The following is a 17,721-nucleotide window of genomic DNA, read 5'->3' as shown; positions in this document are numbered from 1 at the left end:
CATTAGTACAAAGTTTCGGGATTTGTACCTGGAGTAGAAAGAACTATTATTATGATTAGTAGTAGTAAGTAAGTAGGTAACATTATAATAAATAAAATATAAAAGAAATCATATTCTTATAAGGGTTTGAAGAAACAATAAAGCAACAGCATACTGCCAAATCTCTTTATATTTTCACATTCTGAGTTCAAATCCTGTTGGATTTGACTACTTTGACTTACATTCTTCCTGAGAAGGGAGAGGGGAGAAGTACTAATACAAGGGGTAATATAATTTATCAGTTATATATGCTTTTATATTTCTGTTAGAAATCAATGTTACTATTACCAATAATAATTGCAACATTCTGCCAATTAAATTAGAATAGCACACCATCATTCTAAAATTCTAGCAATGAATCAACATGCTACCAAATAGGTAAGAGATAAGCTATATACTCTTTTAATACCTTATTTTTGAACTACACTCAAAATACCCTATTTCCAAATTATAGTCTACGGTCTACTTTATGAATGAGATTGTATATTTAAGATATACTCACTGTCTAGAAATGTAAAGCTAATCAGGTGACAGAAATACTCTACAAAGATAACAACTTAGCTTAGAGCCTATGGATAACTTGTAGAAAATTACTTTCCTAGGGATTAAGTGAAGTTTTTTTTTTTTAAATATGTTAACCATAAAATGAATAAATTTCACCCAAATTTTCCTTATTTCTTTGTCAATTTTTTCTCACATATTAAATCATTTAAATTTCAGTATTTGCAAAACATGTGCATTCTGATGATCTAATCATTCAGTGAAATTTATACAGGAGCTAAAAACTTATATATCAAAATGAAGTGGTGGCTTAATTGAACTAAAAATCAATGCATTAATATAGAAAACAATTAAGTAGCCACGAGCCCTATAGAACCATAAGGACTGGTTTTCCATATATATACACACATACATATTTTAGCTCCTGAACTGGTTCATCACAGGATAATTCACTTTTGCCAGCTGAGTGGACTGAGCAACATGAAATGAAATGTTTTCCTCAAGAACACATGTTGCCCAGTCAAGGAATTGAAACCATGATCTTATAACTATGAGTCAAACACCTTAACCACTAGGCCGCATAAAAACATAATTAAAGCAAATTTACTGCTGGACACTGCAACACTGACTGACCAATACGCACTTACATTTCATAGTGAAACTTGTTAATACAAAGAGTACTTATATGAAAAGTGATAATCTAAAATTCTAACTCCTGATTAAATAAGATAAACAGGCATTGAACAGTCTATTCAAGACCAAAAATTGCTCTCTTCCAGTCAGATACAAAACTTCAAACATTTCCACCATTAATATTGGCATGATGAAAGTTAGAGTAAAGACCCCCACCCCTTCACTCATGAATGACCATGGGACTGCACTTAGAAAGTTAACCTCCAAGGCACAAGACCATGCAAGGTTGTTTATGGAAGACTAGCAGTTGCCCATACATATCAGCTTCCCCTCTCCACACCACCAATGTTATCAAAGGCAAAGGCCAATACAGCTTGGCACCAGTGACATAGCACCTTATTTCTACAGTAGAGTGACTGGAGCAACATGAAATTAAGTGTCTTGCTAAAGAACATAACATACAGCCCAGGCTGGGAATTGAACTTACTACCTCAAGATTATGAGTCCAATGCTCTCATCACTGAGCCATGTGCCTTCACTATGATTATGTAAGTTAAACCTGGAGAAATTGGAGGGATGCTAGGGAGGAAGTGAATAAATGCATGCTGTATGTAATTGGTAAGAGGAAAGGGAACCATAACTGAATTCGTCACAGGCATGGAACATAGATACAAATTCAGGCTAGGTGAAACATAATCTAATAAGGTAGTCATAGCATGTAACAGAATAATTAGGCTTAAAGTTGTCATAGGCTACACAACAGTAACAGTAATTGCTGCATATGGTTGATGAACAAAAGAACCATTTCCAAGATGTCTTACAGACTATCTTGATAAGATGGCTACTTGGATGTGCACAGAAGCTATGGATATGACATAAGGAATGAAGACAGAGGAAAGCTCTTGAAGTCCTGTGAAGCAAATGATTTAACCATTTGTAATGCCAACTTCAGGAACCCTGCCAGCCATATGATAACAAACCAATCAAGCCAATACACAGGTCAAATAGACTTCATACTTACGAGGTAAGAGAATAGATAACTGTTTGTAGATACTAAGTCCTTTCCAGGTGAAGATTGCACCACTCAACAAAGATTAGTGACATCACAGTAAAAGCTAGATGGATTCAGAGACAAGACATTCTGTAGAAGGAAGGTAGAGAAGCTGAAAGACACATCAGCAAGATGTGTACTTGATGCAAACGAAAGCAAAGATAAGAGTCTCATAACAAACCAACAAAGAGTTTTAGGAGACAACCTGCTGCAACCCATTAACAAGATCAGTGGGTAGAGCAAGTTCCCAACCAATGAGAAGATGTAATGGTGGGGGCAGAGCTATAAAAGCTAAGAGACAGGTCATAAAAGATTGGAAGACAGCAGGAGTAACTAAAAGAGAATGTAGACATCAAGTGGACATAGCAAAAAGTGAAACTGAAAGTAAGGAGTTGTCTTATGTTCTGCAATGAGAGGAGAATGAAGTAGAAATTCTCAACTGCAAAACAAGGGACAGTGTGTCCAGAACGATAGTGGTACATTTGCCCTCACTGAACATGAGGAAAAAAAAAGTTTGGAAATGTTACAAGAGGTCACTCAATGAGGAACTAACTTAAATAAGCCCAATAGTTTTCTGCCAAATGAAAATAATAGAGGCAGCTGGACCATCAATGATAGTTGTTGAAATATTGAAATTATCCAGTGAAGTAGAATATGAGGTTGTCACTCAGAGTCAACTGAGAAATTTGACTATGTGAGTGACATATCTAATGACGGTAAAGTAATATCACCACCAACTGCTACCAGGTCAAAGGAGATGCTCTAGAAAGAAGCAATTGCAGAGGAATTAAGTGATGTACAAAATTTTGTAACCAAATCATGAAAGTAGCACAAATGATTAAGAAGAGAGCTGAGATGAAATGCAGTTCAGTTTTATGCCTGGAGTATCACTGATATCCTCTTCATGGTGAGACAATAACAGAAAAAGTTATTTAGGTAAGAGTAAGTTGCTGTACTTACTGTTCATCAACCTAGAGAAAACCTTTGACAATGTTCTATGCTTTGTAGTCGAGTAATTACCAAAAAACTAGGTGTAGATGAATGGCTTATGAGAGCTGTGCAAGCCATGTACAGAGGTGTTGTCAGTAAGGTGAGCGCAATAAGCTTAGTAAAAAATCTAATATGCCTGTAGGTGTGCACCTGGGTTCAGTTCTCAGCTCTCTCGCCATAAAAATGGAGTTTTAAGATTACTTGTCCATAGGAACTTCTCTCTAGCAATGACTTTGTTCTCAATGCTGAATCTGAAGTTTTAGAAAAAATTCCCAAAATAAAACCATAGCCTAGAATCAAGAGGCCGCAAAAGTATAGCTACGAAAGACAAAAGTCTGTGATGATCATAAAGATGACAGGACTCTATTGCAGTCTGGTTGGTAACCATGTTGAATATGTGGAAAACTAGCTAAGAATTCCAAACAGTGCACCCAATGTAAATTATGAGTGTGCATGAAATGTAATGGGATCACAGGTGGGCTGACAGAGAAGGAAAACTTCATAAAGTGGTGGATTCATAGGAGTAGTTAGTAGTAAGGGCATACACGAAATACATTCTTTCAAATGTTTGGAAAGCTTTCTAGAAGTAATGAATAGCTCCTGTTACATTTCTTTCTCTTCTCAAGCCATGCCTGGCTCACAAGAGCCGGTTTCCTTGGCGTATAGGTTCCCCACGTGGACGGGACACCAGTCCGTTGTAGGTGAGCTGCAAGATGCAGGAGGAAAGAATGAAAGTTGTGGCGAAAGAGTCAGCAGAAGTTCGCCATTACCTTCTGCTGGAGCCGGGTGGAGCTTAGGTGTTTTGCTCATAAACAACACATCACCCAGTCTGAGATTCGAACCCATGATCCCTTGACCGCAAGTCCGCTGCTCTAGCCACTAGGTCATGTGCCTCCACTCCTGTTATATAGAAGATCTAATTGCCAGTGGAGGTGGAGTGTTCTGAAAATATAGTAGCCAGAATAAGAACAGGATAAAAAGTTCAGAAGTCAGTACTTCTGCTCTGTGAAAGATAGAAAGCGTGTATATAAAGTAAAATGTTATATGACAGTGAAACATGGACACTAAATGTAGAGAATGTGCAAAAGCTGGAAAGAATTGAAGTGAGCATCAAATCCTATTAGCTGCTATGTATGCTGATCCAATGAACTGAATTTTGTGAAACAACGACCAAATTGTTTGAATTAAAAAGGCACTCTGATGTAGTAATTTACACGAAAGGTCTACAAGTATTATCTGAAACTCCTGAACCACAAGATGAAGAAACTACAAGCACAAATGACCACTTACCAAAATTATCTACAGAAATCATCTCAGCTTACTCTAGGCTTGTTAAATCATGTAGTTAGAACAGTAACAGCAATGCCATCTACCCTAAGCAAATGTTGAAATACTGTTTTCTATAATGAAAATAAATTAGATTTAACCCTTTTGATACTAACATGCCCGAGACCATCCTTGGTCCTATAACACAAACTTGTTTCTTTAAAGGGATCTAAATTAAAACATTCCATCAAAGTTCCTTGTTAATTTATGTTCCAAACACTAGTATAATGAGTTATTTCACTAAATTCTTTATTAGTTTCAAGACTAATTGAAACAAAGGTTATATTTTTCAACAGGAATATACTAACAAATGAATTAAAGGCTTCTATGAAGGAGAATCTGGTAGAAGCAGTTCTGTTTCTAAGAACCTCTACTACTAACCATAATATACTATTTTCATATTCTGTCTGCTCTTCACCATCACCTTGTTATCATCAGTACTCCATCTCTTTCACACCATCATAACGCCTGTGCATGCAACAAGGGATACCATCAGATCTGCCCTCATTCAATACCATCACTCTCTACTGCAAACTTCTATCCCCCATGTGACTCACAATTGACATCTATCACTCTCACTTACCATCACCCACCTCTGCTGCTATCCATTGCTTGTTCACTCCCATTCATTGACGCATCATCTTTATTGCCATTCTATCCTGTTGCAGCTCCAGCTGTTTTCTATTCAATCTCATACCAACAACTAACAATAGCTATTACTGTTTCACTTTCCCTCCCCTACTATCTTATCAGCTCCTTACCATCCCACCCCAACCACACTCACACTGACCTTAAAAGAACAGAAAGGACCCTTTAGTCTTGCAGGGAACAAGGCAACTTCTCTGGTTTTGGTGCCATGCTAAGACACACTTAGTATGTTCTGTAAAGTGGTTGGTATTAGGAAAGGCATACCAAAAATAGAGAACAAATGAGTGACATGGTCTTCTGCCCCTGTCTATGAGGGCAATAACTCCAAATAAAAAAATGATTTGGATGGCAATGACCTATACCAGTATAGAAACATAAAATAATGATGATATAAGTTTTGGATTCAGATCATTGATTTAATCCCCCTTCTATAGATATATTTCTTTCACAAATTTCATAGGGATAAATTAATCATTAAATCTTTTACAATATAATTTAATTTAATTTTTCATGTTACATTCACTTAAAGTTTCATATTCTAACATTACTTTAATCTCAAAAAGAGCAAGTTAGGTAGCTAATTGAATTTATTTTAAAATGGCAATTTGTTAGTTAAGTTGCTTTATGTGGTTAATCTTTCAGTTTTAACTTTGACTTAGTTAAGATTTTTGAACTGGAAAACAAAGATATTCCTGGTTTTCTCTTGCAGCATTTTTATGGTTCCATTAATTCTTTTATATTCTTTTGATGAAAGCAGCCACTATTCATCTTTTTATTTTTGTAAGTTTTGATTTATGCTCAATTGTTTAACTTCAGTAAATAATGTTTAAAAAGCCCCAACAGTATAGTTATAGCAATTAACCTCAAGGTTTAACTGGTTAGAGTACTAAAAATTTGCCTGATGATACTCAATGGACATTTATGATGTGCATTTTCAATCAATTTAAGAAATATATGATTAGTCTAATTACAGCAGAATTGGAGCCAGAGGTACTATAAATTGACGAGTCAGGGTCAAAGAGAAATAGACAGTACAAGAAGGCTGCCAGTCTATGTAGAGCAACAAATCTGAATTTAAAAAACTGAAGACAGACAGGATCCTTTAGTCCAGTTACATATAACCATTTTCATGTTAGCAACCCAATAAAATGCATCTAGTCTACACTGTAAAGTGGTTAGTGATAGGGTATCTAACTGCAAAAACCATGTCAGAGACGCTATTAAACCAATCTTACATATGCCAATATGAGGGGGTTAAACGATGATGATGATAATTGATAGCAAGTTTAAGGCAAGGAAAGTTACTCAAAAGGTATTGTTTTTCTGACAACAGCTGCTGACTTTTACCAAATGACCAACAAATAAATCAGCTAAATTCATAGCAAAACAATAACCAGTTATTAAATGATTCTGGTATAAATCAAATACCATCAAACGTTAATTAAGAGAAAATATACAGGCTTGTTAGGCATAACTGTGTGATTAAGAAGCTTGCTTTGCAACCACTTGGTAACAGGTTCAGTCTCAGAGCACAATGCCTTGTGAGTGAATTTGGTAGATGGAAATTGTGTGAAAGTTATTGGGTGTGTGTGTGTGTGTGTTTAGGTGCAGAAGTGGCTGTGTGGTAAGTAGCTTACTTACCAACCACATGGTTCCAGGTTCAGTCCCAGTGTGGCACCTTGGGCAAGTGTCTTCTACTATAGCCTCGGGCCGACCAAAGCCTTGTATGTATATATATATATATGTGTGTGTGTGTGTGTGTGCGTGTATGTATGTTTGTCCCCCACCAATGTCGCTTGATAACTAATGCTGGTGTATTTACGTCCCCGTAACTTAGCAGTTCGGCAAAAGAAACCGATAGAATAAGTACTAGGCTTACAAAGAATAAGTCCTGGGGTTGATTTGCTCGACTAAAGGTGGTGTTCCAGCATGGCTACAGTCAAATGACTGAAACAAGTAAAAGAGTAAAGAGTAAAAGAATAAAGAGTGTGTGTGTGTATATATATATATATATATATATATATATATATATATATATATATACAGTGTAGCTTGGCAGTTTGGTAAAGGAAATCAATAGAATAATATCAGAATTTTTAAGAAAAGAGTACTGGAATTAACTTGTTTAACTAGAACCTTCAGTGTAATGTCCCAGCATGGCTGCAGTCCAGTGACTGAAACAAGATAAAAGATGAAGATAACACAGGCTGAAAGCACTGTGTGGTGAAGAGATTTGCCTCACAACCATGAGGATCCTGGTATTAATTCCACTGTCTTTTGGGTAAGTCTTTTTACCATATCCTAGGTCTGACCAAAGTCTGGTGAGAAAAATTTGATATGCAGAAACTAAGCAGAAGTCTGTAATTTATGTATTTGTATAGTAATGTAAAAGAAAATACCTTGTGGTATTTATTCTGTGCAGTTACATCCCTTTACAAAGGAGGACTTGACCATTCAATAAAATAAGTGTTTGGGCAAGTATTGGTAGCAATAAAATCGACTCAAACTCCTAAAAGTAGAGCAACAACATGACCACAGTCCAAAGACTGAAGTCAGTAAAGGAATAACTAAGAAATCTCCATTAAGAATTCCACTAGGAAGGAAGAGTAATTGTAAAAACTGTTCTTAATGCCTTTTCTATAAAAATCTTCCTCATGATTTAACATCCACTATTCTATGCATGCATGGGTTAGACAGAATTTGGTGAAGTAGATTTTCTATGGCCTTCTTGTTGCGAACCTTCACCTTTTCCAAACATGACCAGAGACTTTTTTTTTTTAATGGAAGACTGAAAGAAACAGCTTGTATGACAGTGATGCTCCTTTACAACTATTACATGATGTCAAGACAAGAGTGCACGCAAACACATATATACAACGGGCTTCTTTCAGTTTCTGTCAACTAAATCCACTCACAAGGGTATGGTTAGCCTGGGGCTATAATAGAACTTGCCCAAGGTGCCATGCAATAAGGCTGAACCCGAGATCACATGGTTGGGAAGCAAGCTTCTTAACCACACAGCCACATGTGCACCTTTTTTATAACATATCTTTAACAAAAATTGATATCATTAACCAGTTCAGAACACCAGGTTAATAACGACTAAGTTACTTTACTAAATTCTTTATCATTTTCAAAATTAACTGAAACAAAGGCAGTGTATTTCAACAGAAATATGGTAACAAAAGGGTTAAATGAAAACAGGGGGTAATTTTTCACATCTTTCAGGAATAAATGAGTACCAAATAACCTGGAAGGAAAGAATAACAGAATAACTGAATGTTTGACAGAGCACAAATCCTGCTTTTGCTGAAGTTGAGGAATCCTAATAGCAGGATAGAAATGCCTCAACTGTTTGACATACTATGGGAAATAGTGGAAGTTTCCCTATTATAATACAGCCTAGTTCAGAAAAAGAAAATAAGGCTGATATTTTGAGAAAATTATATATAATACTAGTTGACTAATGGATAACAATTACCCAGAAATATTTATTTTATATTATACTGAAATCTGAGAATATTTGAACTCAGGTGCAGGCGTAGCCATGTGGTGGGAAGCTTGCTTTCAAAGCACATAGTTCCAGATTCAGACCCATTGTGCTGCACCTTGGGCAAGTGTCTTCTGCTATAGCCTCAGGCCAACCAAAGCCTTGTGAAAGGATTTGGTAGATGGAAACTGAAAGAAGCTGTTCTATGTATATATGTGTGCGCATGTGTGTAAATGTTTCCCACCATCACTTGACATCTGGTGTTGGTGTGTTTACGTCACTGTAACTTAGCAGTTCAGCAAAAGAAGTTGATAGAATAAATACCAGGTTTTAAAAAAAGTACTGGGGTCGATTCATTTTACTAAACACTCTTCAAAGGGGTCCCCCAGCATGGCTGCAGTCTAATGAAACAAGTAAAAGATAACATATTTCTTAAAAGTAGACAAAAAAGCTGATCAAATAAACACAGATGTGGTTCCAAAATAGCCAACTGAGACCCTTAATTTTAGCCATTTATGACTGATAAACCTTAGATTTACAGATAAGATTTAAATAGAATGCTCAAGCCTGCAGTCCAAGGTAGTCCATTCTATCTCTAAAAGAGGGAGCCCCAAGGCAATTGCTTTACATGCTAGAAACATCAGCCAAATTTCCCTAAACTAACACGCTATTATCTTAAATAAAGGACACACTGGATTGTTTTTGATCAAACATCTACTCAATCATGATTGACCAGGGGCTAAAATAACCAAGAATTCTTAAATATTCAACATCTCTGTTGCCCATTTGGTAGGTCCTCAAGTTCATGTATATCACTGCAATAACATCAATGTAGTTCAGTAGTTTTTGTCCTCTATTAGGGTGTGGAAGTTTCCAACAAGTAATATCTGATTTGGATTGCTGTTTAGGATGATAACAGTGGCTAGCGAAGCCTACTCTGTACTGACCATTAATAGTGGATATGAGTAGAATATGTCCATAAATCTCCACTTTGGTCTCTTGCTCACATCATAACATATTTTGAGCTCTTATGAGAAGCTTGATGCATGTACCACCAAAATGCTGCTTCATATCCAGGTTTTGGCTCCACAGAGAAGATTACTCTCTACACATGATCTGATTAAGGCCAATTTTGTTGCCTTTAAAACACTTGATTGTCAGATATTTTTAAGTGTATTAGGAGCACTCTAGGTTTGTCCCTTGTGCATCAAGAAGTTTTTCCTACTGTCAGAAACATAGGACCCAAAGTAATTGAAGTCACTGACCTTTCTGAGTTGTGCACCATAGTTGGAACAAACTGGGAAGTGGTTCTTCACCCTTACTGATGGTCATGTATTCAGTTTTCTTTGCACTGAGAAACAGACTGACTTAAGCTGCAATTACCTTAAGGGATACAAAACATGTACATCACATTGTTGGTGGGTTGTGAGAGCAAGATCACCAGCATAATGGTCTTGATCATTTCTGCTTGATGGTGAGGCCTTTGTCTTGGATGGGGTCAAGATTGCCTAATGTATTCTACTACAATTGTAAAGAGAAAAGGAGCTAGAGTATCTCTCTGGAGGAATTCTACTGCTGAGGGAGACTCTTTAGTTGGATCAACTGCACTTTGCACAAAGCTAGATGGGTTTTCATATATGATGGTGACAGCTCTCAAAAGATCATCTAGGATACCATAACCAACAATTTTTAACAAGGCCCTTCTGTTGATACTATCAAATGCTTTGAATAAATCCACAAATACAATTGATACCTATTACTTAAGAGATTCTGAGCTTTTCTATAATTCTTTTAAAGAAAAGGATCTGCTTCTGCAAAAGCCATTTTGGTTCTTTTGCAGAATGAAATCAACAAGAGGAGAAATTCTATTAAAGAACACAGAGTTGTAGGTCTTTTAGGCAAAGTGAGATTGTAATTCCTCTGTAATTCTGAGGCAAGTGAAGATCATCATTGTTTGAAAAGTGATCTCTTCAAGGTGATGGCCAGGGTGTTGGAGGGATCTGCTGTCATGTTGCTGTTTCTTAACTTTTTAGGAATTTGTGAAGCCCTTCTATAGTAAATGATCCAGTCTGCATTGACAGGCTATATCTACTACTTTGCATAGGATTGTTGTCAAGTCTAGAATTACATAACTATTTTATCCAGAAGCAATCTGAAGTGCTGAAACCAGACATCTAGATACTAGTCAGTAGTTTCTTCCACGATACAGATCGCTGGAGAAGTCATATTGCTGGTAAGTTCCCTCAGAGCTACCCAGGTGCCCTAACTTGCAGATAAACTTAGATGTACATTCTACTCAATAAAGCGGAAAAAAATATACAGAAAATGTGCTACTATAGAAAAAAACAATCAACAAATCTAGTTTTAGAATGCGTGCTGACAAAAGCCATGCTTCAGTTCCTAAGTAGCAATAACAAAAGAACCATTCACATATATACATGCAAACTGGCTAAGGATATTAACGAAAGAACTGTTACAGAACCGATTCAATCTCACTTGTTTTTCATTGATACTGAATTCCTATAGTGGTATTTCCTTGTGAAGAGAAAAATACGCTAATAAAACATTTCACTATATAGCACTCTCACTCATAGTTTAAAAGATGTTGTTCTTAAAGGTGAAATACAGAAGAGAAAAATACAAGAGAAATTTATAGATAACCCAACTCCTTATGTCACTGAAAATTCAGAGACTCACAAAACAATGTTTGTGTTCACTTTTGAGCTATGTTCTACTATCAAATCATACTTATTGCCAAGATATAACTTCATAATATCCAATCCCCTTCCCAAGTTTTTGTGATAAAATCATACTTCAATTTTGAAGTGGAATACTGATATTGGCAAAACAATTATTGAACAATATTTTTTCTTTTTCTTTTTGTCAGATTTCAATCAGCACATTCTCCAATCAACTTCAGATGCAAGTGTCAATAATAGGAGCTCGTTTTTTGGCTTAAAATAAACAAAAAAGGTAATTATACAATAAGAAAGAAATGCACAACGAAATTAGTCATGAAATATGAGAAAGAAGGGGTATTAAAATGAAAGTTAACCTTATCAAATGATCGTGTTCAGGAAACTCTTCGACAGGTTTATTTACTTCTTAATTATACAAAAATTAAAATCAAATCCATTTTGCATTTAAGATTTAACTACTATGATTTGGACACCGGTGTGTGAATTTTGAAAACATTCCAAAGCAGTCTTATATCGAGTTTTCAGTGTATTTGCTAAGTTATAATTTAAATACCTTACACATACAACTCGTATTTTACTGGGATATTTTAGTTTTACGAGAACCAAGGTCATTTAATATCAAAATCAGTTTGATTTAAATTATTTTTTTTTCATTTCTATCATTATCTAAAATTATATTTATTTGGCGGTTATATTCAACAAGGAGTTATTAAAAAAAAAAACAACACTAACATGCTAACAATGCCAATAGCACAGTAATTAATAATAAATGATGACAATTTATGGACCTCACAAAACTAATAACTCGATCAGCTGCCTCAACTTGAAAGCCATGCAGAAAACCAACGGATATGATTCGACTATTAATCAATAACTGGCCTAAGTAAGGATCGCATCGGTTTCTATCTAAACCCAGTTTTACAAATAACATCCATTCCCTTACGAAGAAGGCTGAAATGTTTCACAAACAAAACGTAAAATTTTAACAATTATCTCGGTCTACATATATTGCATAAGTGCACAGATTTCTACATGTTTATTTCAGTAGAAAACGATTCAACGAATGAATCTTATGGTCCAAATTCGTAACATAAACGAGAAAACCGGTTCCGGAAGGTTTGCGAAGCCCATGGGCACAACTATTTTCCCTGACCAAACCACTAAAAGAAAAAGAAAAAGAAAAAAAAAAAACGAAAGAAAAAATAGTTTAAGCAAAAACTTCAAATATAAACTCAAATACGACAAGTACCAGCGTGTTGTGTTCTTAATAGATACATGGTTTCATAATGTCTTGCAAATCACAAAATTTCATCATATTACGATAAGCCAGTAAATGTGAGTGTTATGTACCTCATTCTCAATTATTTAACGACGAACTATACACGCAAAATAATTTTAATTGGGATATATATATATTTATATATATATATATATGGGATATTTTTCTAGGAAAGAAAATCGATTAATTAATATTGACTAATCAGAAATTGGTAAAATCTGTAAAAAAAAAAATCAATATTACGACGTTAGCTATTCAGAAAAGACTAAAACACAAATTTGTCCTACATAAACACACACAGTATTTCACACATATACACACACGTACGTGTATGTATGTATATGTATATATATATATATATGAGGAAATATGAGGAATAGTAGCGGGAAAGTTCACTTGCGTTTCGGATTACAAATTGATTACATCAACAGAAATTATAAAGCAAACTAAAACCATGTTACCTATCCCTGGATAACTTCTGCGATTACATAGAGAGAAATACGCCATAATATGGACTAGACACATTTCTGTATACACATACACAAAGAGATATTTGGTGCCATTTTATATCAATGAATATAATTCTAGCTAGCTACTCAAATAAAAACAGTGATTGTTAAGAAAAATATGAAACGTGTCAATTGACTAAATTTTAATTCATCAAAATATAATTTTAAAAAACGTTAACAAATAAGGTTGTATTCGGTGGGTTTTGACAACAGATGATTTCCGTTCGTTTCGTTCTCCTAGCAACAACCCATCACTAGATATATGTACCCTTCCTTGTCACTCAGACCTACATATATATATCTGATAGATTCGATCAAAATATAAATAAACTCTTTAATTTTGCTTGTGCCAAAATAATAAAAATCAAGATAGTGAAAAGATTGCGATCGTTAAATGAAAATAACTCATAGGTAAAACGTGCTCAATTGTAAATATATTCATTTTACAGATAAACTAATAAAAAAAAAAAAGTAATCGATAATATACAGATACGTAATGTATACAATATACACTCATATATATCGAATGCTTTATGGGGTTCGGTGGAACAAGCTTTTCAACTGTTTATATTGCATAAATCGTTCGTTTCCTGTATCTCGTTTCCCTACGTGTAAATGTGTGAATCGGTTTACAAAGAGCGGACGAAATAAAAATAGACGAAAAAGATATAGTTTAATTATAGAAAGAAAGAAAAAAAAGCTTTCATATCTGGCAACAAGCTTCATCGAATCGGAAAATAAATACAAAAGCTTCCACACCACTTCGAAAAGAAAAGAAATAAAAAAATTCCTTGTTCTATATAACATTTAGTCGGTGCATGAAAAGGGGATCCGCACAACACGGGGAACATGTGTGTACGACATTTCGAGGAAGAAGAGATGAAGAGAGAGAGAATAGACTGGATTATACCCCCATTTCTATTTTCTTTCTTTCAGTCCCCTTTATAAGATGTACTTACCCGAGCAGGCCAGTGAGGATAGCCTTTCATTTTGGCAAATATCTTGTCGCCCGGCTTAAAGTCCATCTTCGACGACATTCTTTCGGGAAATACTTATAAAAATTTCAACTGAGAAATCAAGTGATATATATATATGTTGTGTCAGGTCACCGAACACCGAGTGAAAACAACGACGACAACAGAGGGAGATTTTTCAATGCGCCGTCGTCGTCGTTGCCGTCGAATGTTGAATGGTAGTTGTAAGTTCAATACACTAACTGCTACTGCTATTCCGGTGAAGAATATATATTTATGTATGCGTGTGTTTATAATTACATATACATGTATATACTTATATATATATATATATGTGTGTATGTGTATGTATATATATATATATATATATATATTTTTTTTTTTTATGGCGTCCGACGATCGACAACCAGCAACAAAACACAAAATTCCCGGCGATTTGTAGTTTGCCTTAAAACATTTAGCAATCAACCAAGTCACCGGGAGTCATTTATCTTTTCCTAGACATAGTAATTGACAATACGACGCGTGTTTCTTTTTTCCGGCGAGCAGGATCTTATTGCGTCGAATCAGACCACATTGTTTGCGGCCATTTTTTTTCTCCTTTGATGAGAGTTAAATCTCGTTAAATAACGGGCGGGTTTGTTTCCACACTACGATATTTTAACAGAACAGCGGAACAAAAGAGTAGAGGTATATATAATTCTGTTAACTATTAGAATAATGGAATAGCGACCTACATGAACCGATTCGTCATAAAAATACGAGTAGGGAGGAAGAGAAAACGAGTAAGAGAGACGAGAGAGGAGTAAGTGGAAACTCAGTTTCTTCCTCCTTCCGCTCCTCTTTCAAGTTTGGCAATTATCTGTTCTAGAATAATCGAATCAACATATAGCGGGATATTGAGATAAATACCTAACGTCGTAGAGTGGAGGGAAAAAAGGCAAGGTGGAGCAGATTCACTTTCGTCGATTGGCAGATTTGTGCATTCTTGATTTTTTTTTCTTGTTAAATCATAAAATTAATTCATGTTTCATCGAAACGTCTAATGGTTTTGATATCCTCAAATAATTAGTCATACAAACCTATGAGGTTTATGTTATATGTTGTACGTGAATGCTTCTTAGAGAAATATAAATTGATAGCACGTGTATGGAGAATGTATTGATATACATACAGCTGAATGCAGGGAAAAAAGTCACAGGAAAACTTCAATAAATCGCTCATTTTTGCTTGTTTTTTTTTTTATTTGATCCATTGTTTTGTTTAAGATACTGAATAAAATTTTTCTTTCACTTTATGTGTAATGCCACTAGGTAAATTGTGTTGTCATTGTGTACAAGTATTTTCAGTTCATAAGCCACTTAAATTATTTGTTTGTGCTATTATTTGATGGTATTTAAATGAAATCTAATATTTTTCCCTACTTTGTTTTCCCTCTCCAAAAATTGACTCTATTTTGTGTGACTTATTTCTGTTCACCATACAGATGGATAAACAATTTACAGAAGGGAATTTGGTTGATGAATTCAAATGGGAAGATTGCTGTCTTATTCTAAATATTTTCCTATGATTTCTTATTGCCTCATTTTATTATAATAATAATAATAATAAAAATTAATGCAACATAAGAAATTGTTCAACTACAAAGTGGTATCTGGATGGCTATTTTTAAACTGCTCGAGCCGGATCCTCCAGCAAGTTTCGGTTCCCGGTTGAAGCCATTTCATTTATTTCATGCTACTGACAACTTGTACAAAGGGCATGAACATCACAACGCGGAGTTCCTCTCCCCAAGATGTCTAAAACCCTTTTGCTTATATTTTGCAGCAGTTGTAGATTCAATCATAGTTCTGTGACATTCACTTGACACAGCTAGTTTTGTAAGATATAGTTGATAGAATCGACCCACAATCGTTGTTGACAGCCAGCGACTTCACTTGATACTTTATTCTAGTATTTATTTAAGGGATAAATTGCAAACAGACAGGCGACATTTGAGCTTTGAAAAGCGAGAAACTGAACTTCAGAAACTCTTAAGTCGTTCATTAGACAGGCTATTTAGAGACTGCCATTACAGCGTACAAGTGGAAAGACTGAAGAACAGAAAATGGATCTATATTTGCTTTAAACGAAAGCAATCGATTGAAAGCAAATCCTTATAGAGGAAAATATCTATATCATTTAGTTCGTAAATAATATCAGTTTGCTAACTAAGAACACAGGTAAATCAATTCTACTAAACTTAATTTATCGACGCCGGGGAAACAAAAAGTATAGTTGCCCCTTGGCGGGATTTGTACCAGTGGAGACGAAAAACCTAAATGCTTGAATGATATTCAATATATAACAACATTTTGTCAACTCACCACCTCCCTTCAATTAATGAGCATTCTTATTAAAGAACAATTTTATTTTATTTATTTATTAGGAGATGGGTATCACCGACCGAATGGAAGTGGTATGTATACAACCGGTACTTTAGTTGTATTGAGTCCTGTAGGATGAAAGACAAAGTCGACCTCGATGGGAATTTGAAGTCGGTATCACAATGTATGAAACTAAATGCATTAATAATTTAACCCTCTATTGTTCGGTCATATCCTAGTTTTCTTTTTAAGTGACAGAAAATGAGGAATTGAAACATTCATGTCTTTGCCAAGAGAATGGGTAGTGAAAGTGAAATGAAAATCCTTTTCCTGAAATGGAAAACAGACGGTATGTCTCTTTCAGATAGTTTACCGACTGTTCTACGGCGCCCGCCTTGACCCTCGGCACATCGAACCAACAAGGGGCCCTCTTATATGCAATGATACAACCCGCTAGAAATAGCAGGCAAATCTTTCTCAAATAAATCCTATCAAAAAAAAAAAAAAAAGAAATATACATTGGACAGTTTATTCCGAGTTATGTAAAAAGACGGTATGGTCATGGCTGGAACGCCTTTGAGGGTAATTCTGCATGACTAGGGGGTTGACTTGGCGGTGTGTGTGCGTGCGTGATGGGAGCTAAACAACAAACGCTTAAGAAAGGGTTATTTATGTACAGTATACTACTTTTAATAACAACAAAAAATTATCTTCCACCTAATCAAAAGAAATCGATGTTTTCATTCTTTTATTATTATTATTACTTTATTCGCCTAAAATATTTGCAACCCCCCCCCCTCCTTCCAGCAGACATATGCATGATAAGGCACCGAGCACATGTACTCAAGGCGTCAGTGAAAGAGACAGAGCGAGAGAGAGAGAGAGAGAGAGAGGGAGGGAGGGAGTCGTATTTATTTTTCTGTTGACGCTTCTTTTGTTCTTCCGGCTTTTTCTTTCTATCCTTCCTTCTTTCGGTCTAAAAATGCCGCTCGATCGCCGAGCTATAATATAACAAACAACAGCACAGCGTCAGCAGCAGCAGCAGCAATGTGGGGGTTGGTGTGTGTGTGTGTAGTGACGCGGTGGTCGGTGATTAAAAATATGGAACCATTACCCATTACTTTACACCGACACTGTTGTGATTATCGGTAAAACGACAGCTTAAAGATCTGTTCGCTGTCAACAGACGATTGGGTCTCATGACTATTATATAGAG

The 17,721-nt window shown here is 35.4% G+C and overlaps 1 protein-coding gene across 1 annotated transcript in view; it reads right to left on the bottom strand.

The window, feature by feature from the left end:
• LOC115219629 (formin-J) overlaps nucleotides 1–14,882 on the bottom strand; it is a 75,925-nt gene extending 61,043 nt beyond the window's left edge. Inside the window, exon 1 of the mRNA XM_029789778.2 lies at nucleotides 14,125–14,882. Coding sequence (XP_029645638.1) covers nucleotides 14,125–14,202 — 78 coding nt within the window. The 5' untranslated portion in view covers nucleotides 14,203–14,882. The remainder of the gene's footprint in view (nucleotides 1–14,124) is intronic.
• Nucleotides 14,883–17,721: the final 2,839 nt, after the last annotated feature.

Source organism: Octopus sinensis, linkage group LG15, assembly GCF_006345805.1.
Source record: "Octopus sinensis linkage group LG15, ASM634580v1, whole genome shotgun sequence".
Classification (NCBI taxonomy): Eukaryota; Metazoa; Mollusca; class Cephalopoda; order Octopoda; family Octopodidae; genus Octopus; species Octopus sinensis.
This window is presented reverse-complemented; position numbering and strand designations above follow the sequence as displayed.